At 32.0% G+C, this 22,694-nt stretch overlaps 2 protein-coding genes across 2 annotated transcripts in view; one reads left to right on the top strand and one right to left on the bottom strand.

The window, feature by feature from the left end:
* Positions 1 to 2,744: 2,744 nt before the first annotated feature.
* Positions 2,745 to 10,017, bottom strand: LOC119190891. Its single transcript, XM_037444157.1, has 4 exons — positions 8,466 to 10,017; positions 6,284 to 6,359; positions 3,106 to 3,134; positions 2,745 to 3,027 (listed from the first exon to the last, which is right to left on the bottom strand). The coding sequence occupies exons 1-4, from the start codon at positions 8,720 to 8,722 to the stop codon at positions 2,745 to 2,747; spliced, it is 645 nt and encodes a 214-aa protein (XP_037300054.1). The 5' UTR covers positions 8,723 to 10,017.
* A 3,744-nt stretch (positions 10,018 to 13,761) lies between these two features.
* Positions 13,762 to 22,694, top strand: part of LOC115447261 (coiled-coil domain-containing protein AGAP005037) — a 247,084-nt gene continuing 238,151 nt past the window's right edge. Inside the window, 2 exon segments of the mRNA XM_037443911.1 lie at positions 13,762 to 14,004; positions 19,953 to 20,109. Of these exon segments, the coding sequence (XP_037299808.1) occupies positions 19,977 to 20,109 (133 nt within the window). The 5' untranslated portion in view covers positions 13,762 to 14,004; positions 19,953 to 19,976.

Here is a 22,694-nt window from a genome sequence, read left to right as displayed (position 1 = left end):
CCCAGAGACCAATAAACTAGAGAGACGGTTAACTTCATACATTGATTTTAACACGATAAGGAAACCCACACTAGCATGCGTTTCATGTCTATATTATGTTATACAATTAATTCATGAATAGCTGGAACTCTCTTTCTTTCCCGGGTGAAAACCTATGACCCTTATTATTCTCACTTACACACAGGTTATGTTGAAAATAAATATGGCCGTAGTACTAGAGACGTAGCCGTATTGAAAATCGATATTTTTCCGAATATACCGATTTTTAAATAATTAAGGATGTGCTTAGGCTGGTTTCACACTAATACAAAAATCGGTTATCGATTTGCTACAGTGAGTACACGGCGTAAATGTAGTGTCACGTGTTTACCCATTTAAAATATTGACAAATAAAATAAAACAACTTTTCTTATCTAAATATAAAGATTTATTAGTAATGTTTTCATTACTTTTCACGCCCAATTTACCATAATTTCAGAATCTACCGATAGCCAGCGAAAATAATTTTTACTTAAAATTGCAGCCCGTATAATTGCATTTTCTGTTCAATAAAATAAAATATAGGTAAACAAAGTTATTGCTGTACTTATGATACGTTTAAAACAAATCAAATAAATTAATGAACAAACCACTGAGTCACTACAGACGCTAAAATTTAAAAAATAATTGATATATAAAGGATAAAAAAACGAAAGAAGTCAGCTCGGGCCGACAGGACAAAAGGTATATGATATAATCTTAATAAAATAAAAGGAATGCATCACGATCTTCGCCGTCGAAGAATACAATATAGGCCCCTACCTAGCTAATCCACCAGCCTTTCACTAGCTACCTAAGAGATGACTACCCGAAGAAGAAAGGCAGAAAGAAACTCCGGCTTATTTTTTGTCATCAATTACCAAATATTTTTTATAGATGTTGTATACAAAGTAGTCACATAGCTTATATAAGGTGGTGCACGGATTAAAAACATGGACTGGCATAAAGCAAATACATAAATAGTGCACACCGTTCAGCCGCTTACATTTACCAACATAATTTTAATTTTCATCATTACAATTCAATATTATAAAGGCAAATGCAACAACATGATTTTTGGTTGTCTTCCACTTATTAATATTTTGTCATATAAATCAACAATAACTTACAAGAAACAAAATTGGATTGCATATAAATTTAACAGTAACAATTTACATAAAATTAAAAATAATGACAATACAATGACTGACTAGTGGCACATTTGAAAGAAAAATTACTACAAAGGACAAAAATGTTAGATATTTTATATTGAAAACATGATTTTAAATAAAAAGGTAAAATTAATATTTTTGTACATAGTAAATGAATAGAAATATGAACTATTTTGGAAACATAAACATTTTTATTTTACCGTGTTCAAGCATAATTATGCATATGAGATTTTAACAACGGCTTGCTTAACAGTTAGCAAAATTAAGATAATTGTGAAGACTAGCACTATAATTTTACACAATATAAAGAGCCATACTTAAGCTATTCACTATTATACACTATGCATTAGGTATAATAACTAATCTAACAACACAAAACTAAGAATTTATTTGAATATGATTATCTCACGAAAAGCATTCCATGCATAATTTAACATTTTGCAATATCATATAATGGCACATTTGCTACTAAAAATGCTACAAAATACAGAAAATGTTGAATACATTATAATGAAAATATAATATTAAATTAAAGGTAAAATTACTAATTCTGCACAATGTAAATCAATAAAAATATGAACAATTTGGGAAACATACACATAATACTTTTTGTAGAAATGTAATTTATTTACTTGACAATTATCTGGTAGGCTCATTTTAGGTTGTACAAGCATAATTATGTATATAAGATTTTAACAACTATTTGCTTAACAGTCACCATAATGAAGATTATTTTAAAACTACTATGATTTTATACAATAAACAGAAAGCATAATAGCTAATTTAAAACCACAAAAATGTGGGTAATACACTTTAAAAACATCAATTTCATTTGCAAAAATCGTAATAATTGTGGACAAAATACTATGAAGAACTTTAATTAAGTGAGATTAGGAACTACGCCTTCTTTGTGATCTATAACTCAATCCTTTTGTGACTTTCTCACGGATTAGAGTTTCCATTTCTATATCTTTAGGCCTTGAATCAATATTATTCATTCTATTATTAAAATTAATACACCACTGCTTAACTTGCATTCTAACTATGTAGGACCAAAAGCTTTAATAACAGCCGTTTTGTGAATATTACAGTTGTGCCAAGTAGTGTCAATATATTTTATTAAATTACTTATTAAGTCAGAATAAATATAAACACTGCAAAGAAATGGCATCATCTTGTCAATAATGTAAATACTCTGCCAGACCATTTGACTAAAATTATTAGAAGGATAACATAACCTTAGGAACTGACTCTCTCTGAGATAATAGTGCTTTTGTTTACATCACATTGGTAAGACTATCAGCGTTGAAGTATGTGTATGAACCATATTTTTGGTGGCTGACTAAATGTTTTAATGTTCCCAACATTTTGTCATCATCATCAGAACAATTAGTGTATAAAGATTTACCGGTAGTAATGTTGTTAATCAACAAGGTTTTAAAAGCCGATACAAAATGAGTACAATTAGGATTTGTACTAAAATTACCATGTGCCCTTATTTGACCAAAAAAGTTTTCTATCGGATCTTGATTAAGACGTCTAAGACTTAAAAATTTAACACCATAAATTGTCAGCAGATCTGAGCACGAAATGTTTTATTGTTTTTATATTATGTTCAAAATGCTTCAGTGATAAAGGCTTCCTTTCCCTTTCATTGGAAGCGTCAAAGCGCATTGAAGCTAGCTTTTTCACAGCATCATTCCAGAATGCAATGTGCTCCGAATTATATGAAAGAGCATGTTTTAACTTATTCCCATAATGACCAAAACCATTTAAACTATCAAACAAATTATTTATAAAAGAAGAATTTCTGCTGTGAACAAACCATTTCCAATGTCTTCATTTAAACTTATGTAATCATGATCCTGGAGATAGCAGAGACTTCATCTGGATTTCTAGTGATGTAGCCACTTGCCGGCTAAAAACTTGGGCTGCAAATTTGACCTGAAATGTTAATAATATAAATAATATATTAGTAAATTAATAAATGAACGATTTTAATCATGGTATGATTATTTAATCTGTTATGAGCTTAAAGATATTTAATTAAATGGCCCAAAGAAATTGATATTCTGGCCAATACTTTCACAAGAATACGGCAATTTAACATATTATATTAAGGTTTTTTTATGACAATTGTTGTACATTATGCCAATTTCAAGTTGGGGAAAGTGGTTAATTTAATCACAGAATACGATTTATTGGAAACATGAAAGGAAAAGGATCAGTAATGATGATCACCAATTTTATTTCCTGATGATAGTACGGTACTATTCTCTGAGAAAACTCAGTTATTACTAGAGGCTAGAGTAAATAAGGCATTAGAGGACATTGTGAATTGGCTTACAGAAAACCATTTATAAATTAATTTAAAGTAAAACATCTTATTTTTGAAATTAAACTAATTTTCGGATTCTATCGCGGTGTTCGTATTTTATTTTCTCCCGACGTTTTTGCAGCCTTCATGGTCATGATCCCCGTGACCATGAAGGCTGCAATCTTCGAAACGTCGGGAGAAAATAAAATACAACACCGCTAGAATCGAAAATAGTTTAATCTAATATTCGCGTAAATATAAGAAATCATTATCTTATTTTTTTTCAAGAATAGGTCAGCAACTAAATTGCTTTCTATAAATTATCACTTACAGGCAGAAGCCATACGATTTTTAGGGCTCCAGGTGTACTGCAACTTAAAACTGGAAGGAACTTAAGGAAAAATTCTTACATTAACTAGTTTATTTATATACGAAATTTCAATATTTGTAAAAAGAAACCTACATATATTATGTACACTAAATATTATAGCAAACGAAATAAAAATGCCACCTAACAATACAGCTCTATTAGATAAGAGCGGTATCTGCATGGGTCCAAGAATATAATATAATAAATTACAAGTTGTATTGTAAACATAGAAAACATAGATATATTTAAACGTAAATTAAAACCTTTTAATTGATAAGACATATTATTATATAAGAGAATATTTACAGGAATAATTTTGTGTAACAATTTGTAACAACTGTGATAGATTATATTATATTATCATACCTACCTAATGCTATACTATATTAATATACTATATTAATATTAAATTGTTATTTTAGCTTAACTTTATATTGTAATTTTTGCACGTCATTCGCCTAAATATGGTAAGACGCTATGTTATAAAATACACCACCTAATACTTAAGGTACCCATATTTGCAAAATAAATGAATTGATTCATTGATTGATATGGTAACGAAATTAAATAAAGAAATCTGATTATGGATATGTCGGAGATAAGCCAGTATCCACGTGTTCGGAGTCCATTATAATGAAAACACAAACTTAATATTGGTTGGTTTATTCTCTCTTGATCTTGGAACACAAGTGAAGTGAATTTAAAATGACCAGGCTTTATATAATCCAATTGAGTCATAGTGAATTTAACTGCAACTTCCTTTTTAGAAAAATAATTAAAATTACTGTACAATAAATCGTAGGTTATAGCTGAATATTCAAAATTAATATTATAATGAATTTTACATAATTAGATATAATATTACTTTACATAAATAACTTTTAAGTAAGCAAACTATTATTTTACATTATTTTCTAACAGATGCCGCTATTAACAAGGTGTGAATATTTTTACTTATAGATTAAAACAATGATATAGAAATCAGGATAATATTAACAATTCTAATTGAATTTACTTTAGACGTTTAGATTACATAAACAATTAAATAATGATATAAATAAATATCCATTATTTTCCAAACACTCAAATAGTCAATACAGTTTCTAATTTATTCTGAAACTTAATAAATAACAGAATTGCGGTTGTAAATACTTATTTAAATATCATTCTTTAATATTCTAGACTTTTTCATAATAATATAATCACTAAATATAAATTTGCGCCCATAGATACGATGCGAGAATACGAAAGGCGATTACGATGCTATTGGGAAACATCTCGATAATGTAGATTGGGAAAAGGTACTTGGTCACAACGGCGTCAATGATATGCTCACTAAATTCTACGGTATTTTACATGAGACTATCCAACTTTATGTACCTAAATTTAAACTAAGAAGTAATAAGTATCCGGTTGGGTTTAATCGCAACCTCATATGTATGTTGAGAAAAAATAAGTTTCGGCAATGCTATAAATTTTTTAAGAACCCGTTAAATGGAATAGAATTTAAATTACTCAGAGAGAGTTGCAGATCCTTATTAAATAAATGTTATAATACATTATCTTGAAAGTATAGAAGATAATATTTAAAATTTTTATAATCATTTTTGGTCATTCATCAAGGCCAAAAGAAGAGGATCTTGCTTTCTCCCAGCTTCGATGTCCGATGGTAATCAAGTTAGTTCCAAAGAAGTTGAAATATGTAATATGTTTGCTTCGCACTTTGCATCAGTGTACGAGAAAGATACTAATGGAGTCGAATGTCGATGCTAACCCGAATTTTTCTTATCATTTCATGGATAGCTGTGCGAGTTACTCCTCGGACTTGGACTCGTAGTTTTACGTCGTTGCACATCACACTTAATGAAGTTTCACGTAAACTTAAGACTCTTGATATAAGCAAAGGTTCTGGCCCAGACAATATTCCACCAAATTTTATTGTTGCATGAACAAGAAATCTGACTAGTCCACTTTGTAAAATCTATAAAAAATCACTGAAAACCGGAATTTTTCCAAAGAAATGGAAGGTAGCTAGAGTGGTGCCGATACACAAGTCGGGCAATAACACATTAATGTCCAACTATCGACCGATTTCTATTTTTTACTATGGCGAAATTGATTGAATTTGTAGTATTTCCATATCTGGAAGCTTACTTCAAACCATTTTTAACTGAACACCAACATGGTTTTGTTAAATTTCGCTCAACAAGCACTAATTTGGTCTCTTTTACTGAGTTGCTTTCAGAAGTCTTAGACAATAACATGCAAACTGATGTAATATATACAAATTTCAGTAAGGCTTTTGACAACGTTTTTCACGAACTCTTGCTGCAGAAGTTATCCGGGTATGGGTACTCTTGGCACATGTATGAATGGTTTCAATCTTATCTTACTGGTCGCACTTACCATGTGGTTCTTAATGGTTTTAGTTCCAATTTCCATCATATTGCTTCTGGGGTGCCCACAGGGCTCCCATTTGGGACTGTTATTTTTAATATGTTCATAAATGACATTATCAATTGCTTGCATCATTCCACACCTTTCATGTTTGCTGATGACCTAAAGATCCTGAAGTCCATTAATTCTCCCGACGATGTCAAATTGTTACTGAGCAATTTAGAGGACTCATTCATTAGAGGATTCCACATATGGAATATATAATTAAAAAAAGCATCTAGTTTGTTAGGCTTCGTTATAAGAAATGGAAAATGTTTAGTTTGTTATAGTTGATTATTAAGGTATTGCATTAGTATTTTAAGGTAGCCCACCACCACTCACCCCCCGCTAAGCTACGACCCTGGTGCACAGCTGTCTAATAAATTGTCGAACAATGTGAAAGACAGTGATACTTTTAATAATTTACTTAAGGTTATAGCTTAAGGTCCATTTTTCATACATTTTGTTTCACCTTTAATCTGGGTAACTAAACAAGTATTGACAAGTAAAGAATTTAAATTCACGTCTAGTTAGTGATTAGTTCTCGCAGTTGAAAGAAAAACGTAAAAATAATTAATATGCATGGATATTTCGGCCTTTAAAATTTCGTCGTATTAAACAAAATGTATGAAAAATGGACCTTAAGCTATAACCTTAAGTTACATATTATCGCGAAGAGTAACAAAGACTAACTAATATTGTTGCTTTAAGTGATAAATGCATGCATCTCATTATAAGTGTTCTTTAAATCTATAAATAATATATATTTTTTTACATGATTCTGTATGATGAATATACATAAAGTTTTATTTATTATGTCATGGTTAAAAGAACAAGGATGGATTTCAAGTAAAATAAGGCGGTGATATAAGGTAGATGTATCATATTTGGCACACGACATGACATTATGGGAATATAGATTTAAACCGAATTGAAAAAATAGACTGATTGTTTAAAAATACTCTACACTTTATAGAAAAATCATAAAGATAACTCAAAAGCCCAAAATAATAATTTCATAAATAACTCCAAAAATAAGTTTAAAGCTGCATGGCAAATAATTAACAAATTCATACTACAAGTATCAAGAGTCAATAACGAACATAAAAAATAATCACATATACAAATCTCACAGACAATGCATAGATGAATTTATTTATTATTTTGTTAATATTATTGAAAACAACATAACATTTATGAATAATGAATATATTATTATACAAAAGTAATATGAAGAATTTTTGTTAATATTATTGAAAGCAACATAACATTTATGGATAATGAATATATTATATTCCAAAAAGTAATATGAAGAATTATAGGTCTATAATGTTTTTTATGGTTATAGCAAAAATTCGTAATTTTCAAAAGTTATTGGGAAAGTAATTTACAGACTAACTGTGCTCATTACTCATATTTCGAAAAACATAAATTATTCTGTGCTGATCTAAAAGGTTTTCATAAGCACAGTTCTATTCATATGGCATTATTTGACCTGTTATCAACTGTTATGGCAGCTGTCGACAAAATAAATCCAGTCCAGGAGGTTTTTTTATAATATTAATTTGTAGGTGACAAACTCCTATGCCTACAGTTGATGCATTATTATTTGAAGCAGCACAATAAATATGATGCCAGTTAGGCCAATTAGAGTTTGTATAAGGGTAATTTTTAATAATGTCAATATTGAAAAGTATATTAGGAGCAATTATCAAAGTACAATAATCATGCTTAAATAAGGGGAGGATTTCAATCTTTTATCAATCAGTCAAGACTTGTAAACAGAACTGTGATAGAACAATGTATATTTATTTACCTTCATTTTGTCATATGAAGTTGGATTTATGTGCTTCTCAGTAAGTTTGGTGCTTCTTGCTCTGCCACCAAAACCATCCACTTTATAAAGTCTCTCAATATACTCCCACTTTGCCCTTTGGTTGCCAATGAGTAGGTTTTTTTTCTGAAAATTATTGCGAAAACATTTCAATAAATGAGGTACATCATAGATATGGTACAGTTGGTTTGGGCCGATTTTATAACAGATGTCATTGGTATATTTGTTACTACGTAGGAGTTCAGCATTAGAATCTGATATTAATGACTTAATAGCAGCAACATTGGCAGAACCTTGGTCACTGATTGTAGCTCTTACTATGAATCCAGATTTAAAACTGCTAATACTATTTCTTTAATAATATTTTTTAAAACAAATGTTTTAACCCCATCTCGAGCAAAATAAAATGCAATTGGAATTTTCCAAGGAGAAAACAAACCCCGTAACATAAAAACTAAAGCTTTATCAGCCACATTGTTTGTGCGTTTGCCAGAACCTATATCTTCAAAACCTTCAATGACCCCAGTAAAGAAATTAAAATTTAAGTGTTTTTTAATGGACATTTCATCAAACATTAATGTGCATTGCCTGTCTATTGCGGGTTTATCCAAGGCAGCATCTGCCAAATGTTGAAATATAAAGTCATTAATACCAGGCCTCAAAGGAATATTGCTGAGTAGAGAATTAATTCGGGATTTACATGGTAATGCTAAATGTTTTCGTAAAATCTATAGCACTTAGGGCTTAACTTATATAATGATAAAGCAAAAACTTTTTCTGAGTCTGTGTAACGGCGACCTTTTAATGAATTACCAGTCAAACGTAATTGTGAATCTACTAATAATTTCCCATATGTACTCAAAATGTTATATTTTTTCAAGAACACCTTTGTTTTGGTGCATGAAGGTCAAATCTAGTCTTTAACTTTTTATACCTTGATTGCAAGAGACGTAATTTATTCTTTAAAATGTGAATTGAAGAGCGTAAAATTCGTTTACGAGGGGTACATTCATTGGGATTTAATCTAATACGATTAGTTAATCTACGTTTAACTAGGCTGTGACTTTTAATTTGTGCTCATTACACACAGCAATGGTGGTTGATGTGGAAGGGGTTATACATATTGGGTATTGCGTATTGTGAGGTATATTGGGAGTAAATTGAGTTGGAGTACTACTATTTGCTTCATTCAATGAAGCATGAATTGATACCGTGCTAGACAGCTCAGAACTTTGATGTTCTTGTATGATAGAACAATTTTGCTCTATAGTGGGTCGATTAAGTTCAGAAGGGTTAACTACTTTAAAAATAAAGGGTTCAGTAATGCTACTAGTGGGTTCAATTTCTAATATCAAATCTCGGTTTGTAACTTTATATTTATCTGTATTTCCTAAGTTTACTAAAGGAATCGCATTAGGTGTTAATCTTAGATTCTGTTTTATATGTTCGGGAATAAAATGTTTATGACAAAACGAATGTTTTCGCGTTGAGTAGGAGGATAATTTTGTAGGAATGGACATAAACTTAACCACTCTTCCCACCTTTTTTTATTTGTGAACGGCACACTATAATATTTAATACCTCGGCCTCGAGTACTGCACCCGGGAACAGAGCACTTATAAACCATTATATTATCAAATAAATCAAACTATACGAAAAAAACAATTACACGTTTAAACTGGTAAACACTAAATGATTGCTTTTATAATATACTGTTTACAAAAACATTCACACACAATAAAGCACTATAATTAGATAATAAATAAATGAAAACCGCCTTCAAATCAAAATAGCGAATTGCGACGGAAAATTCAATTTCAAAGCAGCGGTTAAAGGTTAACCACAATAAAAATGGCGCTACGCGTCGTTTCAGAATCCGAGATTAGAGACGCTTATTTGCGATCGAATGACAGCTTATACTATAATACACACACTAATAAAGGACGTTGTGTAGAAAGAGACATTTAAGGAACGATTCATTAAATGTATGGAAAAATCGTGAAAAGTGAGATAGCTGCTCATCGCTATTGTGTTACTTTTTTACGCCGAGTTAAACGGGTCTGTGACACACCTGATAACTTTTTTTTTTATTTCTGTCCATGGATACCAGTCTTTCAGATAAAGCCTGATAACTTACATCCAGGGTTATCAACTCTTAGAAAATAAAAACCCCGTAAAATCGACATATTTTCTTAGAAGCACCTCAAAAAAGGTTTTCAAGTATACATTTGGGTATAAAAAATATTTTGATTTAAAGTTTAAATTGATGGTATGAATGTAATGAGCCTTTTATGATTTCAATATAAACCAACAAGAATTAATGTATTCTCAGTTGTTGATCTTAGTATAGATAATGTAAATAATCACAACAGAGTGTAGTTGGCAGCTTTTTTAAGATAATTTATTACTTCCGTAAACTATGTATAGTGTATAAAGAGTATAAAATACAACCTACCGAAAACTGATACCAGGTGTTCAGTACATAATTCTGTAACCCTCAGCGTTGTTGTAAGTTGTATAATAGTTAAGTACAGTATAATCCGTTTATTATGACTCTGCCTATATTGACCAACCTCTTATTATGACGTAATTACACTACGAAGTTTGGTTTTCATATAAGATTCTTTATAAAAAAGTCGAATATAATGACTTCCCTTACAGTGACATGTCGCTTATTGTGACCCCTTTTTAATAAATTATGTCCGGTTATAATGACCGACATGATTCTTTACGCCTTCGGTAATGTTCCTTGATTCCCGACGACGTTCGGCACGTGGCTCGTTTTTATTTTGAATCTCAGTGAGTAATTGACATAGCGATGTCTTCTATACACAATAGTATTAGAGACTGCTTTTACAATAAAATAAAAAAACAAAAGCAGACAAAAATTACAGATTACTTACATAAAAAAATACAACTTTTATGTACATACATACATACATGGGTGTGTACTTATTACGTGCAATTTTTATTTTATAAGTTACTATGTTTCTCTATTAAATTACTTAAATACATGCATACTATTTACATAATTTTTTTTTTTTTTTCACATAACGTTTTGTATGACGTCCGCTTATTATGACGTGTTTGTCAATTCCTTTCGATGTCATTATAAACGGATTCGACTGTATAAAAAAGATATAGTCTTACAGCCAATCCAAGAGCTAATCACAACAAATTGGAATTGGAATAAAATATATATATCGACATTGATATGCAGCGGTGATAGCCTATTTGGATTTGGAACAGTCTGCCAAGACGAGTGTCCTCAGGTTCGAATCCCAAGAGCCCACATCTCTGACTTTGTGAATTATCGCTTGCTTAAACGGTGAAGGAAAACATCGTAAATAAACCTTCATAACTGAGCAATTTTTATGGTAAGTATTAGTTATATAAATAAAGTTGTATAATTGTAAAGTGTAGGTAGATATTGTAACTTTGACTTTACGGATAAACAACACCTCAGTCCCCCCTGTGACCATGAAGGCTGCAAAGTCTTCGAAACGTCGGGTGAAAATAAAATACTAAAACCGCGATAGAATCCGAAGATTTGTTTAATTTCAAAGAACAAATATATTTAAAACCTTAGATTTGGTTTTATCCTAAATTTTTCTAAATGCTTTTTCATAAACAAAGACTATACAAAACTAAATTATTTCACCGCGAAAAATTTGGTAATACAATAGGGTGTTTGACTGGTGTAACCAAAAAATATAAAACTGCTCCAGAAGAAAGAATAGTGGGCAAAAATATTTATCAAATCCATATTTTTGTTTTAAATGTATTGTAAATATTTTATTTTCGTCATTACAATTAAGATTTTTTTTATCTGTAACGCTCGGGGACTGAAACGTAGCGATGCCGGCCGCCAATGCCAGTGACTTCATCGCTCATAAACATTGCATCGTCCAAAAAGTTTATAGTAACGACTGCATGAAACATAGAACGACAGATGGCATGCACTTATAGCTTAAAAAAAACGTGGTTACAAAAAAAAACAGCCTCAATACACATTTTCATTTTCACACTTATATTAAAATATTGATTTTTTGATGACCACAACATTTTTAATACAGTATAAAACTTACATTGAAAAGATCTACACAAAAATAAATCGCCGATTTATCCGATGTGTATTTTGGATTTCGTCGTCCTAAAGTTAATCGCTTTCTTCTTAAATCTTTTGATTTTGGCACATGAATGAACAGGTTTAGTTCGAGTTTTTAAATAAAGGCACCGAACAATATTTATATGCTGGCCCATTCAATTTAGTGGGAAAGTAACAGATATAAATCTAAACGTTTGTTTTGTTCTTAAATACAGCGAAATTATAAATGAAAAAACAAAATCAATGATTTTTACTAAGTTGAGCATATTTCAACAATAAAAATATTATAGACGCTATAAGTGAATAGTCCTTACTCTCTTATGTAGTACATAAACACATTTAAAAAAATTGTCAAAGTCTCTATGAAGTGGTGAACATACTGGCGACAAGTCCGCTATTAGATCGATAGAGAGATTATATTTTTTAGTTTTACTATAATGAAATATGGAAACATTTATTAACGGAGTGCAGTGTGCCGAGTTGCACAATATGACGTCGTAATAGTGTCTGAATCATTTTTAAACAGGACTTGCATTAAAAAACTAGTCATAACATTTGCTATAATCAGCTCCGGATCTTGAATTTTTTCGAGGCGTGGAATATCTGGTAAATGCCGCTCGCATCTTTATTTTTCTATATTTTACCTTTGTCATCATCATCGATTGGGGCTCCGCGGAAAATCATTTATGTGTTTAATGTACTGGACGTCTCAGTAGGCAAAGTTGCGTTAATGATGAGTTGGGTATTCGTTTGCTAAGTTTGAATTTGCCGCTCTCTGACTTTGCCGGCCGGGGCATGTGCCCCGGCTTGCCCCTCTGTAGATTTAGCGCTGGCTATGATTTTAATAGATCTTCATATACGCTACACATATAACTACGATTTTCTATTTGTAAACTATTTAAATATTAGCTATCTGTTTTAATTTTTTATCTCTTGATTTGTAAAATCCACAAAAATACAGGGTTCTATTTTATTGTTGTAACACTGAACATTACATAGCGCCCCCTGGATTCTGTCAGTAGTAAGTAGTAACAAAAAGCCCTGGCGACCGCAAATCGAGTAGCATTACAATATAGTGACATCTATGATTCTGTGCTTACTTTTTGGATTGTAGTCCCCATGTTAAATACTGCCTAATTTGAGATAGTATATACTTTACAACACTAGATGGTACTATAAACAAAAACTGTATAAGATTTACATAATAAAATATTAATATTTTTACAGTACTTATTTTTATGACAAAATAATAAAAAGATCTACATAATATTTGTAGTAAATAAAACACAAAACATAACGGAAGATAAAAATACACATGGATAGGTGTTACGTGAAACGGAATGTATTAATGTACTTATAAACTTTGAAAACAGAGTAAAATCGACTCTATTGTGTTTCCTCTTAGGCTCTCTATAAATATTATAGACATTATGGCCTTCGATATAACAAAAAAAAGATGTATGTTAGAAGTTCCTATCATGCAGATTAAGTACGTAAAAGGTTATTTTATAAAATATCTGTATTTCACATAATTTATAGGTCAATTTCCTTACCATAATAAGTTTTACATGATATATCTGTACGAGTTTTAAGTGTGCTTGACAATCTAAAGGATGACAACCAAGTAAATTAATGGAGTTTTGAAAGTTGTAATAAGTTAGTAATGTTGTTTAGTAGTTCAACTTGTGTATTACTCGTGTACGCTGAGTTTGGGTTAGTAACATCGAAATTTATTAAAAGCAGACTTCAGTGAGTGTTTCACGCTATATTAATTACAAAGATTGAAATACTAATAAGTTGTTTTTAAGTTGTTAATAAGCTGTCACCGGATGACATGAATGCGGTAAATTCAAGATGTTATTTATGGTTGTGACTCATGGTTCTGTACTATTGTAACAATCGTTTGTTTGAGTGCAGTAAATCATGTAAGTCATTTTAATGAATTTTGTAACGAACTATCGATAAAGATACTTAATAGCTATGCGTGAAAAGTATTAATATATGTTTACTTACAGTAAGTATATTATGATCCCAATAAAGTAACAAATCAAAACCAACAAACTACTAAAAGCTATTAAAGTAAATATAATTATCTAATGTTAACATGCTACGGCAGAATAATCTGAAGAATAAGTAGTTATCTTCGTTTGCACTCATTAGATAAATAGGTACTTATGTACTTTATTAGAACAATGTTAGTTTACCATGTTGTGTTCTGCGCGGGCGTGTCTGTTTGTCATTAGACGTATTTCCGATTCCCATAATAATTAAGTATGATATTTATCTACTATCTGACTTTTTTTCTTACAATGATACGAAACTTTAATAAAAAAAATGTACTTAAGTTGGAATAATTTCGACGCCATAGCGAAAAGTTCGTTAGAATTACTTACCTACATAGTCATTTTAATAGAGCGGTACGTAATACTCTTTAATTAAACAAATCTTTATTCTATAAATTGGTGCCTACCTAATTAATAGTAATTGAAACTTATGTGAATATCATTACAGAATGGAAAAAATATCACGTCATACCTTATACCTAAGCAGGTACTAGAGACCGGATTATAAACAAAAATTCTTAAATGTGTATGTAAAACCGCAAAATATGAAAAATCAATTTATGATAAACAAATGATTAGTTTTTTTTTGCTTCAAAATTTGTCCCCTGCCCAGTGCCCACTGCCACTTCAGCTTACTAATTCGATGAGCTATGTCGGTGACTTTCGTTCTTTTACGGATCTGATAATTTTTGATTCCATCATGTAGAGAAATACGCATGCACGCTTAGTTCTCTCCTAATCGGAGAGAACTCGCTGTGCCACTGTCAGTTTTTTTTACCGATTTCCAAAAAGGAGGAGATTTCAATTCGACTGTATGTTTTTTTTGTTTGTTTGATACCTCAGAACTCTTGATTGGGTGAACCGATTTCGATGATTCTTTTTCTATTTGAAAGCTGGTGTTTTCCGTGTGCTTTCATATAAATTTCATTGTTGTTGGACCCTTAACATCGGCGATACATCGGAAAACTCTTAAAATGATGTTGCCAACTATGATGTCCTCAACGTATATTTTATCTCAGAACTTTTGCCTGGGTGAACCGATTTCGATGATTCTTTTTTATTTGAAAGCTGGTACTTCCTTTGTGGTCAACATTACATTGTTTGACCATTGACTTCGGAGATACATCAGAAAAATCTTAAAATGATGTCAACTATGATGTATATAAATTTTTACTAACACAAAACAGTAAAAAACTAAAACTTTTTAACAATCATTATATTATCTCTTTCAAAAACCACTAAAAATCAAAAAAATGATTTAACATTACCTATATAAGAACTTTACCAATTTTGGAGTCGATGCCTAATAAAAATGCCAAAATACTAATCCCATAATTATACCTAAGTACTATACTTGAAGAAGTAAGTACGTGACAAAACAATAATAATAGTATGTAAGCAAGATATTAGGTACGTACCTATTAAATTCTAATATATTTTTATGCTCTATCCTTACATTTTTGATACGATGCTGAAGCTAGATTACTTCTTAATTAAAATTGGCGTCTCGGTTATCGTTTTCAGATCGCGCTTTTATCTCAATTAGAGAATGCAATTTTTCTTTGAGTATATTATGCTTATTAAATATGACGTTGGCCGCAACGAACGTGCCACAAAAAGTTTATCAAACCACCCTATAATGTCTTTCTCCATTCTAGCGCTCACAAGATCCTTATCTCGTGGGGTCGGCTTCGTTAAAATCGGAAGCTTTTTTATGGTTCCGCCAGTGCGGATACGTTCACTATTAGTACTGAAATATTAAATAGAAAATTTACACACATACATTTCTTAGAAACAGAAAAAAAGAAACATGGAACTATCAATATTTTGAGCTCACCCAGACTTAGCGAGTCTATACTTGTCCCGATCTACATCCTGAGAAGACAGCCTATATTATTATTTTATTTTATTTACTGTAAAAACTTACACTTATCCTATTTTTCAATCATAAGGCAAAAGCTATTTGTAGGATAAAATACATGAAGGAATTAAAGATGCCAGTTGTAATGGTAAAGTTGTCAATTACGTGCTACTTTTACGTTTAGTCAGGTTATTATTTATTTGATGCATAATCTTTATATAAAGTAGAAAAAACAAGTATTAATGAGAAATCTGTAATAAACTGAAGCTTACCGTCCATCGTTATTTCAGATACTTTATGTACAAGAATTGATTGCAATATATGTATTGTCCGCAGCAACATTCATGAGTGCATAGTTCACGAGCCAATTTATTTACTGACGAATACATAGGCACCGGACGCGAAAATGTTTTACAGTACTCGAGTCGACATACACCACATATACGTTTGTTGCATCGCGGCATGTATGCAATGCATTTTTATCTCTCAGAAATAATATCGTGGAGATATTGCACTGTAGATCGTTGTTTCGTTTGCAAAATTTATGTCATGTGATGTATTTAGTTCGACTTTATGGAACGACATCACGTTTTTGTTTACCTTTGTACAGAAGTGGCGTGTTTGGCACTATGAAGTGACAGTTTCTTCTTTTATCACCTGGGGTAAATTGTAGCCAATGTTTAGGACAGTATCATGTATAGGTTTATAGTAATTTTCTGGGATTTACAATTTTCTGGATGTGAGACTTCGTAGGAGTATTTCAGTTTTGCTTTGTCTGGCAATAATTTGGCCTTATTTATAAATTTACATAATATAATACTAGCCACTCGTCCGACTTCGTCCGGTCTCGGTAGGTAGGTACTAAGCAGAGTAGCGGGTACATGTGTGCCTACATGCTTGCTCATGAGTAAGTGGGTATGTTATGACTATAACTCTATATCAGTCCACACATTACAACATGGTTTAAGGCGTGTCACCTTTAAAATTGCTACTTCATTATCAGTATTTATCTTTGCCGTTATCATTATCGACTGAACCAGATACAGATACTCATAGTAAAAGTAATACTAAAGCTGTGTAAAAATGTAGTTACTTTATTACATCTGTGAGGTATCGACACTATGCAGATTTGCGAATTATTTTAAGTATAGCACCAGTAGTACCCAGTACGTAGTTAGATTTTTTTTTTCGCGAGACGTGTGATTACCCTTGCTGCCTAACCTTAGGAGCGACTGGGTTTTGGTTGGGGCTACCAGTTTCTTACCATTACCTTCCGGGGAGATGGAAATATCGGGCGACCATTGTGCTCAGTCCCTAACACAATATTTCAAAATTATACATCCTACATCGGCATAACAAACATAACTCCACAGAGGCTATCGTCTGAGTATTAGGTCCAGCCGTGAAACATTGATTGATAAATCGGAACCTTTTTATAATACAGTACTAGATATAACTAAGTTCAGTTAGGAGAATTGTCATTATTGATGTTTCATAAAGTCTATTAAATTAGAATTATAGATTTGTGAGGGTTTTCAGATTGTTTCCGCGAGAAAACAAGGTGGAGAGGAAAGGTAGGGTGCGAAATTAGTTCTAAAAGGTTCCTGCGTTATTATTTCTGACGCCTTCTTCTTTTTCAAACAAGAAAACATATTGCTGTGTGTCCGGATGAGCAACTGCAACATTATTGAAAATAGTTTTTTTAATATATTATAGAGTATCTAATGGTGGTGGTATGTATCTCATATGTGAGAATCCGCCTGGGTAGGTACCACCGCAATGTCTATTTCTGCCGCCAAGCAGCAGTGTGTGGTCATGGTTGTATTTCGTTTTGAAGGACATTGTAGCGAGTGTAACTACTAGACATGTCGAGACTTAACATCTCATATCTCAGGATGGCGAGCGCAATGTAATACCAAACAATACTTTGTAATTCAAGGTGTTGGATGGTGTTACTACTGCTTATGGGCGTTCGTATCGCTTACCATCAGATAAACGGTGGGCTCGTCTGGTCATTCAAAGCAATAAATAAAAAAGATTAACTCGTGTATTATTGTCGTAATCATAGTTTTCAAAACTTCTAAGCTTTGATTTTATATTAAATAAAAAATCACATACGCTTCTCATCTCATTCCAATTATTTTACATTTCAATTCCAACCAGTAGTTTGTGAGATTAGCGTGTTCAAACAAATATAGATTAAGTATTGCAACATTTCTCATTTCTGCTCCGCTCCTATTAGTCTATGGCATTATGATATGTAGCCTATATTCTTCCCAGATAAATAGGTTTCATAACACTAAAGGAATTTTTTAGTCCGAAGTAGTAGTTCCAGTTGAGCAGAGATATAAAACATAGTTTAGTAAAGTACTTATTTAAATACAAAACGCAAATGCGTTGTTACTTTAGTATTTAAAATAGAAATACAAAATAGTTTTGAATAAAAGTATTTAAATATAAAATGCAAAATACGTCATTTCGAAATAGATTTTCCATATAAAATACCTTGTCCTTATTTGACTGATTTTGATACTAGTGTTTGTTCGAAGAGTTTATCTGTCATGTTAAGTCTATGGGGCTTCATAATCATTCCACCGAATGAAAATAGTCGCTCAACATGTAAAGAACTTGGTAAGCAGGTATTATATATAAAGAAGAGTATTTTTTACATTTGGACATCCCTTCAAGGATTGTAAAGCATTGTCTTCATATTTTAAATATTTTAATGTTTCCAGATCTAATGTAGTCATCGTCATTGACCTAAATTTTTTTTGACGCGCAATGTTGGCATAATATTGTTCTTGGTGACAACGGTGACAATATTAAGGATCACGATCGGTGCGGCCATAAATAAACAAATTTTGAAATTTAAGAATGAAAAATAAGAAAAATGTAACAAAACTATTTTGTATCTTACAAATACAAAATATTTATATAAACTGTCCAATAAAATAGTAAATAAATTTTGAAAAAAGTATTTCAAATGTACAATAAAAATAGGTATTTTGCATTTTGTATTTGTATTTAAAATACATGTATATTTCAAATAATTCACATATGTGTTTCTGAGATTAGCGCGTTCAAACAAACAAACAAATTCTTCAACTTTGTATAATAGTATTCATAAAAAAGGACTTAGTGATATATTTTTTTAATTCGAACAATATTGTTATAGTTATTTCAAGAGTATTTATTTAATACCATATTTTAATTAAATCCCCGTCTTCAACAATTACATAACAAGTATCATGTTATTTAGTTCAGAATACTCCTTTTTTTTAAACACGGGTAAATCCGTTTACGGATTTCTGTCGGACTCACCGGTATAAAACGTCCTACCGACTAAAACCCCTAATATCGAAGGTCGCGAGGTGGGCAAGTACATGCAACCGTAATCTTCGCAGAGTTCAGAAGACTTCTTACCCGATCTCAGTAATGGTTAATATATTGAAGAAACATTACTTGAAGGTAGATAGCTATAGGTATGCGTACCGTTACGTAAGAACATTATACCTTGACCTTGGTATCCACAGTAACCAGACTCCGATGTGACATTCAATAAACCTCAAGTAAACTAGCTGTGTATAGTTTACTTTAAAAGTAACCTTATAGAATTTTAATATTAAAGTTATAAAAGCAATTCATTGTTTGGTTGTCGAGAAATTTAGAAACTATTGTTAAAAGATGCTAGTAGAACAACCGTAACTATTTAAAGTCTTATAAATCCTTCTGAATTTCGTTTTTCATTAATACATTGTTTCGTTTTCTTGCAGGATACATAGTAACTGCGGGTAAATATGTCTGATAACATTAAAAAGAAAAATGGTAGTTTCCGGAAACTATTTCCCTTGTTTTTCTCACACAAATCTAAGGAGAAAACCAATAAAGATACCCAATCGACCTTTAAGGGTGTCGATGATGTATCAATAAATAATCAATATCAAAATCCCGCGCGATAAGATCCGATAAATATGGTCAAGGCGATAGCGAACGAATATATGAGAATTTAGCTACTTCGAACGTGCACACCGATAATGATACATTGAATATCAACATACCAAGTAATCATTCCTCGAGTAGCACACTGGTTTCTGAGAGTGTGAAAATGAGAAATACGATCGCAAACACTTTCGAGGCCCAAAACATAGAAAAAGATTACATCAATTACGCAGCTCGACCGCAGGTGCCACCAAAGCCGCATAATGAAATGGTTCACCCATCGATAAATCATATTTATAATAGCTCGAAATATCCGGATGTATATTATCATTCTTTAGAAAAATTAACGGACAAGATATCACCACAAGATGAAATCGAAATTTATAGAGCGTCTCAAGCACAAGGAAATCCAGCTTCTGTCGGCGCGGAAATTAAAAGAGTCAGCACTAAATTTCTCATATCACCGAAGAAAGAAGCCGATGTACGAACTATACAGCCAACTAGAGCTCGCAGTCTGTCCCTTGACAACAATAAAGATCAAGTTAAACCAGGTGGCAAAAATACTATTAATCAAGTGAATGTTGCGAAGCCATACAATTACTCGGCACCAACATCACCCATGCCGGTAAATCATAAGATTCCAAATATGCCGAAAACAGTTTCACCGTACGAACATGTAAGAAAAAACATGATTGAAGCTGAAGAAAAGAGAAACTCTTAATAGAACTACTAATCGTATCAAATCGACTCCATCACCAAGGCCCATACATAGTTACAGATCTACACCGATTTCGACTTTACCTAAAGAAACTCAGAAATACGAAGAAATGGATAAAGAGAAGACCAGACAAAAGGTAGAAGCATTTTACTGGCAGAAATTAAAAGAGATGAAACAGAAAGAAGATGAATATTTTCTGAGACAATCCTCTTTGAGAAATCCTATCAAACAAAAAGTGTGTTATACAATTTCCAATTGTAGTACGCCTAATTCCGTTGTGATAGAGCCAAGAAGTTGCAGTTTACCGCGTGGCAAGGATTTAAGAAGCTATATGAATCAACCTGTTTACTCTCCGGTACCGTTTGCACGTGGCGTTCCAGAAAGGCGCACTGACACATTTATAAAGAACCGGCCGCCAGTTGATTCCGAAATAGTTTATAGACAACTGGATAAACTGAACATCAGAACAACATCGCCGATCTTGCTACAAGAAAGAAAAATGTACAACCGGGACACATTCCCATTGGATCGAAATGACAAACGGGTCAGTTTTGAAGAACATCGTACGTCAAATGCTTGTGGAAGTGTAGTGAATGAGGCAAATAGGTCTAGGAAGCTAGTTAATACAAACGAGTATCCGCAATACGTTAAAGTTAGTGAAACGCGCGGCCCGCCGCGGCCGCCCGTGAGGACTACAAGTGTTGGTGCGAAACAAACTTTACGAGTGGCGAATAATGGAACAATTGTTCATTTACCTACTGGACAATCTGTTTACTCGAGTCTGAAAGTGGTTCGGAAGCTGGCGAAATACAGAGAATATTGCACGGGAACACGCATAAAGGTAAGTACAATAACGAATTTATTTAGAGTAACATTATACATCTGAAACGATTAATTAATGTAATTCATGTTGCATTTCGGTTATATTACGTTTATTTTAGTTTACGTCTCAGCGACCTCTCCCACGGCGCGGACTCGATTTATCACTGTAATCAATATAACATTTTTATGCTGTTATTAGGGCATGTACTGCATTGTAATAAAATTAGCGTAATACATGTATTTTTATCAACTATCTTATACATACGATCTTATAAAATGATTTTTTATAGCATAAGGTTAAATAATAATACAGTTGAATAACATGAATAATTCTTTCTTATACTAAAGGCAACCACTGTTTATGTTATCCGCCGAATGTACAATAATTAATACTTTTTTGCGAGCAGTTACCAAACTTATGCCTATAACCTAATTTAATTTCCCCGAACTACTTTAGCACATACCTATATCTAACATCTAACTATTTGTTATAACATAATAACTCGTTCATTTCGTGTTTCCGATAAAACATCTCTTGCTATACACGGGGAGACATTTTAGTAATCCTCTAATATGTATTCGTTATCTCCAATTGCGTGTACGGAACTTTTGGAACATTATTGCGCCCCATAAGTCATGACCTACTTATTGTTTCCTTCTAAAAATTCTCCATGAATTATGAAACTTTTGTAATACTTGATAGTGACGTATTTAAATACATAGTAATATGGTTATCCCATGATTAAGTTCATCTGGCGATAGAAAAATTATTATATTAATATGGTGTGGATGCACAGGCTGGGAATCGAGCAGCGACCCACTGCAATTTGTAGCGGGCTGGGTTAGTGGGCGGGGAGGGGCGGAGTCTGTGATGCGCGCGGGCTTTTGATTTGACGTTAATCCATAGCCGCCGGTCCGTATACTAATCAAAGTAATCGATAATTTTTTACACTCGAATCAATTGTCAGTTTGTAAAACAATACAGATTTTAATTTATGTTTATTTTTCTTTGTTGCATTATTAGGCATAAAAATTA

The sequence above is a fragment of the Manduca sexta genome, chromosome 27 (genome assembly GCF_014839805.1).
Source record: "Manduca sexta isolate Smith_Timp_Sample1 chromosome 27, JHU_Msex_v1.0, whole genome shotgun sequence".
NCBI lineage: Eukaryota > Metazoa > Arthropoda > Insecta > Lepidoptera > Sphingidae > Manduca > Manduca sexta.
Note: the sequence above shows the minus strand (reverse complement) of the source record. Positions and strands in the feature narration are given on the sequence as shown.